This window comes from Tyto alba, unplaced genomic scaffold, assembly GCF_018691265.1.
Source record: "Tyto alba isolate M040663 unplaced genomic scaffold, T.alba_DEE_v4.0 Super-Scaffold_22, whole genome shotgun sequence".
Classification (NCBI taxonomy): domain Eukaryota; kingdom Metazoa; phylum Chordata; class Aves; order Strigiformes; family Tytonidae; genus Tyto; species Tyto alba.
The window spans coordinates 4,999,708-5,007,013 of NW_024881296.1; the positions used below are offsets into that span (position 1 = coordinate 4,999,708).

The 7,306-nt window shown below is 38.2% G+C and overlaps 1 protein-coding gene across 1 annotated transcript in view; it reads right to left on the bottom strand.

Moving 5' to 3' along the window:
• NUP133 (nucleoporin 133) overlaps window positions 1-6,965 on the bottom strand; it is a 35,647-nt gene extending 28,682 nt beyond the window's left edge. The window contains exons 1-5 of the mRNA XM_032996627.2: window positions 6,722-6,965; window positions 5,973-6,091; window positions 5,073-5,176; window positions 3,914-4,021; window positions 2,010-2,141 (exon numbers count right to left, since the gene is read on the bottom strand). Coding sequence (XP_032852518.2) covers window positions 2,010-2,141; window positions 3,914-4,021; window positions 5,073-5,176; window positions 5,973-6,091; window positions 6,722-6,906 — 648 coding nt within the window. The 5' untranslated portion in view covers window positions 6,907-6,965. The remainder of the gene's footprint in view (window positions 1-2,009; window positions 2,142-3,913; window positions 4,022-5,072; window positions 5,177-5,972; window positions 6,092-6,721) is intronic.
• Window positions 6,966-7,306: the final 341 nt, after the last annotated feature.

Genomic DNA, 7,306 nt, shown 5'->3' on the forward strand with positions numbered 1-7,306 from the left:
ATGAAGTGTATTAGTGAATGTATAACAGCGAGAAGATATCACAAAGCTAGTGTCAGACCAGTAAGGAAAACAATATGCAGACACAAAGAAATAAGTTGTTTTCTGGTTTGTTTTTTTTTATTTTTTTTGTTATTGTTTTTTTATTTTTGTTTTAATTTTCTTTAAGGAATAATAAACATTAGCACCAAGTCAAACATCTGTCTGGTACTCAGCACTTGCAGAGACTCATTTTCTTATCACTGCATGACATTTTTACCCATGAAACTCCATTTCAGTTTAACAACAGAACTAAAATCTCATGTAATCCTAATGATGAAAAAGTGTTATCTTTGCACTAAAAAAATGTGAAAAGTCTTGTGCAATATGCAAAATATGCACTCCACTGGCTTACATATCTCATTTAGGATGCAGAAGCTTCTGTTAACGCATCTCTTGCTTGTCCTAATGGGTGCATCCACATTTGCATTTTAATGAGTATAAAGAGACTGTTTCTGAAGCAACCTTCAGTGAGTCCCCACCTGCACGGAGCAGCCTGAGGGTACCAGCTGTACACCCTCTGAATCTGAAAGATGGGCTCTGACCACTAAAAGCCATTCACTGCATGCAGCTAGGCTGGAACTAGGTTAAAATAACCACCCCCTCCCCCCAAACGACCCGTGCAGATAGTGGCACTGCCTCAGCACTAACCTTTTTATTTTATAGATTCTCAAGTATTGCCTTTCACTACTTGCTGACACAGACACAGCCTTCGTGCCCCCTACCACCAAGGCATTAAAACAAAGGTGCCTTCAATTCAAAACTAATCAAAGTCTGTATGTTACAGTGAACAAAGCCTGTTAGATGCACAACATTTTTCAAAAATATGAATGCTAAGGGCTTGGAGGTTGCTGAAAGAATGAACCGTTTACTTGTACAGGAAACGTTCAAAGAACAAAATTGGGTAAAAAGATATATAAATAAAAAAAACCACAGCAAAAGCCCCCAACAAGCACCCCAGCACCATATCACCATACTATACAAAAATTTTGCTAAAGGTTAAACTTGCCCAGTGACAAGATGACTAATTAAGTTCAGTTGTCATATACATAATAATGCAGATTTAGAACACTGATTAATAAAAGGGTTCTACACTGGGATAAAAAAAAAATTTCCTCTATCTGAATTCACATTGATGTCAATGTTTCAACTACAGATGTGATAAGACCTTGCTTTCCTCACCCTGATATCTGAAACTTGGGCACAATTCAACTCTAATAAGGTAGATACGTATTAGTGTTTCTTAGCATCTTGAAACTCTTAAGAAATTTGTCATTAAGATCACTGCTTTCTGATTAGGTTTACAAATGTTTATGACATGCTGATGCTCTAAAATAATATTTATAATACAGAATACAAACAGTAGATGTTGAAAAGGTCACAAGAAAAAATGTAATTTAATTGATACTAACTAGCTTTGAAGATAACACATACGTAACACGTTGAATTTTCGGATATATTCCATTTTGAGAGTTTTCCCCATTTAGGCACATCAACAGCAGAAAACAGAATTTCTAAGAACAATTCATAATATACTTGTTCATTACTTTCATACAGAAATCTCTCAAATTCAGTCACTAGTGAGCTATACTACAAGACACAGAGTGTGTGGTCTGTGGATTCGCATGACGTAGTTCTCTCTGTGACAGTGGGGTTTCTACCACTGGAAGTAATCACAGTAGAAATGCTCACATTCCTCACAGGCTGAGGTACCAAACCAGTCCTTTTAACCTTGTGGTCGAATCCTGCATGCTTCCCTGACTTTAACATTATTCTTTATGACTACCAGTTGTCACTCCTACTTAAGATCACCACAATCATCGACAATCTGAAATTACTCCTCAAAATGTTTGATAGTTTGCTTTGCAACATTTATTGGAGATTTAGGACTGATAACATGGAACGTGCTTTTTAATTTTCAAATTGGGAATTAAAGCAGTATTTTAATAAAATCACACTGTACTGTACTGTACCTTTACTGCTGTGAGGAAACTGCACAGAGAGCCTCCAAAGTCTGCAAAAGTCTCTGTATAGGAACCTTCATGTGCAAGATTGGGCCAGTAGCGCACAGAACCTTCACTGGTAGCAACCATTATTGCCAGAGACTTGAAGTGAGAAAATAATTAACAAAACATGCAAGATAATAATAATAATAATAATAATAATAATCAGACCACAGCCTTAACTATGTTATTTTACATATTAAGATTATGGGTGACAAACATACAAAACAATAGTAAATACATATGCATGCACACTGACAAGCCTAGAACCAAGTTGCAAAACAATTCTGTAGCATAATTTAACATGTGCAGGAAACGTTATGCTCGCTAATTTTGCTAGTAATAATATTTTCTACTGGTCTTGTTGTTGATAATACAGGGTCTGCTACCTGAAATGCAAACAAAACTTACAGCTGCAAGAAAGAACAGAGCTTGTGGAGAATTCCAGATGCCAAAAGTTATAAGATACTATGGAATACTTAAAATGCAGACTATAATTTAACAAAGAAACTGATCTAGTGTCATTAAGAGAAATATCAAATCAGATAGTGGCTCTTCTCTTCATAAAGATGTGAGCCCACAGTGTGCCTACATTAGGGCTTCTGACACAGGAAATCACTCCGATACTAAAGTCAAAGCAGGAAGCAAGAGACTGTTCAAGTAGAGATTTAGACAGAAAGCATTGTATCTAATCTACTGACTGCTGAAAAAAAAAAAAACAGAGAACAATAGAAAAACTGTAGCTGAGAACTGTTATTGAGCTCCTTGGAGTCTTCTGATTTTTGACTAGACACAGATCTTCACAAAGGAAAGCAGTTGGCTAATCAACATTGTAACAATTAAAAAAATCATCACAGAATGCATTGTCCTTTTTGATTCCTGCTCATTATTTAATAATTTTCATTTTAGTGAAATATTCTCTACCGGTAATACTTCTACTTCACTCTATAAAATCATAGTCTCCATGAATAGTTCACAAGCTGAAGAAAGATAAAAATTTAAAAAGAAATAAATTATCTTGGCTTAGGTGTATAACTTCCTCTTAAACTACTTTGGGTATGATTAAATCATAGAGCATTTAGAGTTTTCCAAGCTAATCACAAGATATTAAGATTGCTTTTAATCACCTGGAAGTGTAATACAGTAACAAGTCAAAAGAAAAGATTCTATTACCTATTCTGTGCTGCTTCTTCCTTCCAAAGACAACCGCTCATCCAGTTTTATTAGAGCACCACATATATTAACTGAAAACTACAACCAAGCTGGAAGTGAGAGCTTTTCTTCATGAATGATAGTAACAGACACATTAACAAACTTTCAGAAAACTTAGTTGATCTTCAAACCTCACCCTCTAGCACAGTGTGTTACAGAAAAGCATTTAGGAAAGTAATCACTAAAGACAGATTAAATCATCTGTCCTTGCAGTGCCAGCTTCCTTATAAAGACCAGCCAAGGGAGGGTGCTGGTGTTTGCTTCTCATTCATGTGTACTCAGAATGAAACCACTGCTGAACAACTTTTTCAGCCAGCATGCATTTAAATTGCACTTGCTTAGACTGATTATTTGATTGCCCTGGTGTTTGCTAACACAATACTACCTGGCTAACTGTATTTTTGTTTGTTATGAAAGCATGCCAAGTAATACTTAGGAAAACTATTATTTAATCTGATCCTATAACATGTAAATGGTGTAATTTGAAAAGACTAGCAGAATTTTGTTTATTGAAAACATTTATTGCAAACTATCAACCCTGACCTTTTGGATAGCTAGTATACCACCAAATGCAGCTTTCACATAAGTACTTGATAAAATACAATGTATTAAAAGTTACTCTAAAAGTGTTTTTAAACACTGAAATCTCATAAATTTATCACCTGCAGAGAAGGCGCTTCACCTGAGGAGCTGAGACAAGATATAGCTGCTAAACTAGAACTCCACTGGAAGTCACTGGGTGGCAGCTGCAGTTCTTTGCACAGAGATAACTGTAAGAAAGAGATGCCATAATAAATATGAGACTGGAAGAACTTACTCTTCTGTCAAAGTCTTTAGACTTCTTGATCCTGCTAAAAATTAATTTACAACTAGCTCAGACACTGTGTAATGGAACTAAAAGAATGTCCCGAAACATTCTGAGCAAGGTTGTCACAACCAGCAAACAGGTAAAACACCTACTTGAACATTTTCAAACATCACTTTTTTTTTTTAGTTATTTTCAAGTGTTTCTCACAATACTACAATATTGAATTATTTCTTTGAGATGCAATTATTTGACCATTCCTTAATAGAATAGGCTAACAAGGCAGCAAAACAAAATTAAACTAAATTGCTTGAGAAAGCTCCCAAGGTACTAGCAGAGTGAAGAGGGGAAACACTCCTCCTTTGCCTCCCTCAACAAAGTTAAACAATCACAAAAATTTTAATCCCTTGGAAAAAAATCTCTACAAGTACCAGAATTCATATACCTGACACTCCACTGGAAGTGGAGAATCTGTGTAATTAACATACATTGCACTTACTGAAAGAAACTGATTTTGTAACTACATGTTTCCTCTGACCATACTTGCTACTCACTGAAATTATGCTAAAAGAAACACTGCCCAGAGGGGAAAAAAATTTCTTTACATAAGAAACCTAGATGAAACATATGTTCAGCACAGGTGAAACAAACCTTTGTTGACAAGTTGAAAATCAGTCCCAGAATAATCTAACCCAATCTGTAACATACCAACTAGTTTTTAACTATTAAAATAAGCTTTATCAAGACTATCTAAAATAAGAGACACATCTATTAAAATGCAAATAATTAATCTTACTGTTAAGGTGACAATTAAAAATTAAGAGAGGAATATAAAAGTGTTAAGCTCCCTCAAAAGTTTGAGTTCCAGTTATGGTTGTTAGTACGATTTCATACCAACCCTGATGCTTTTAGGGGAAAACGGACAAAATGTAATTTATAAAGAAAAAACCACAACTGAATAACTTGTTCAACTAGCATAACATATAGAAGTTTTTTCATCTTGATCTTCCAGTTACCTTAGCTACTGAAGACTGACCAATCTTCCAAATAATCAGTTTCTCTTTATGGACTAGCCAGGCCCATCCACTTTCATCCACTTCAACGCTCAGCTGGTCATTAGCTACATAGAAAGTAATTTTTTTAAAGCATTCAGATTTTTAAAACACTGCAGAGTAATCTTAAAACTAATAAACTTTCATTCTCATATACAAATAAGAAATATATTTTCTATTAAATTAAATTCCATATTAGAATTTCCACGTATTTAAGATACCAAATTACTATATATAGTTTAAAAAAACATATGATAAGCATTCAACTTTTGCAAGTGAAAGGCAAGGCAATCCTAGAAGCTATTTTCATCAATTTACAGCAGATTATAACAGCTTTTCAAGTTTCGTGGCAATTTTTAAGGTAAGATATGCATTTTTGATTTCTCTTATATCTACGATAAAAAGAAAACTTATCCACAGGGAAAATTTGCTCAGGAGGCCAATTTCTTGAACTCAGGAAAATGGTTTGTATCACTGGGGCTTTTAGAAATGATAACAAACGTGGATTAAAAATAAATTAAAATAAAATTAGAGCACCCACTCTAGGACACAATAGATTCAGAACTACTGAAAAAGGTGAGAAAGAACAAATAAGCAACAGCTACTAAAAGCCTATTACTCCTTATAACCTTGAATTTTACAATATATTGGTTAAGAAAGCACCTGAAGGATATTTACACACATCCATATCCACATGAGTGTTATTACAATTATAGTTACATAGTTAACCACACTGGATTCAAACAAAGGCACAAACATTTCCCTTTCCACTGTAAAGTCAGCATTTAAATGGCATCAACATGTTCACACTTCTCTCACTGGTCAATTTTCATGAGAGAAGTAACAGATAAAACCAGTTCTTACCGTCAGCCTTCTTCAGGGCTTCCATAACGTTAACAGGCAGAGAGGATCCAAAAGCCTTAACATCATAGTTAATAGTCTCGCTTGCTGAGGGATGGTGGATAACTCTGGTAGGAGTGGCTCTTAAAGAAAACAACAAGTTATTGTTAGTTATTTTTGTTGTTTTTTGATCAGTTTCAACAGACATTTACTTCGTTAGTATCTGTTTAGAAACAGACGTGATGAAATGGCTTTATGTAAAATAAGCACGCTCCCTCTGGGAGCGCCATCTAAAGCAGTAATTTGGTGGCCCCCTTACACGTTGCTAGCTGCCCCCAAATTCCTTTATCGTTTAAAGAACTGATTTCAAACACGCATTCCTCCGCCAGCACCATCCCTGTTCAGCTTCCCTACACTCCGGTTCCTGCCGAGCGAGGCTCTCCACAGCGCCGGGAGAAGCTCAGCAGCAGCTCTCCCCTGACCGCAGGCGCCGTTTCCACCCCTGGCCCGGACACCGCCGGGGTCTCCGCACCGTGCAACGCCACCAGCGCGCGCGGCGGCTCGGGCCGGCCGGCGCTGCCACCGCCCTCGCCCTGCGGCGGAGCCCTCAGCTCTCACCTCTTTCCGCCACCGTTTGTTTCCCAGCAGGAGTTACAAAAGCTGCTTTGCCTCTTCCCCCGCGCGCCGGGAGGGCCGAGGCCCGGCGGGAAGAGGCGGCAAAGCGCCCGTCGCCCCTGCTCGGGGCCCGGCAGGGAGGAGGGAGCGGGACTCACCGGGCGGAAAGGGAGCCGCTCCACCGCGCCACCGGGGAGTACAGCACCGGCGAGCCCGCGGCCGCCACGACGGCCAGCTTCTTCCTGGCGCACGGCCGGGAGAGAGGGCTGGAGGCGGCGCTGCCGAGGTTCCCCAGAGCTAACCCACCGGGGGTCGGCGGGGAGGCGGGCGCCGAAGGCAACATGGCCAGACAGCGGGGACCGGGAGCGGACCAGCACCGCGCCTGCGCTCCCGCCTAATGGCGCCGCCTAAAAATGGCGCCGCCTACTAATGGTGGCGCGTAAAAATGGTTCCTGAAAAATTCAAAAACGTAACTAATATGGTAGATCTGTAATTACATGCATGTATTGTCTATATCCCAGATAACATAAATCCCTTATCACTTCTCAGACCCAACATTAATTGCTTTTATATCCATAAAAAAGAATACGTGAGCAAGAGTTAACTGAATTAAAAACAACAAAAAACCTCACCTAGCAACAAAAATGGGCAGTGAAAACCGATTACAAATAAGTTGCTTTTTTAACTGACAAAACATAACATAACTCTCAGTTCTTAATATTTGAGGAAAAGTTCAGAAAAAG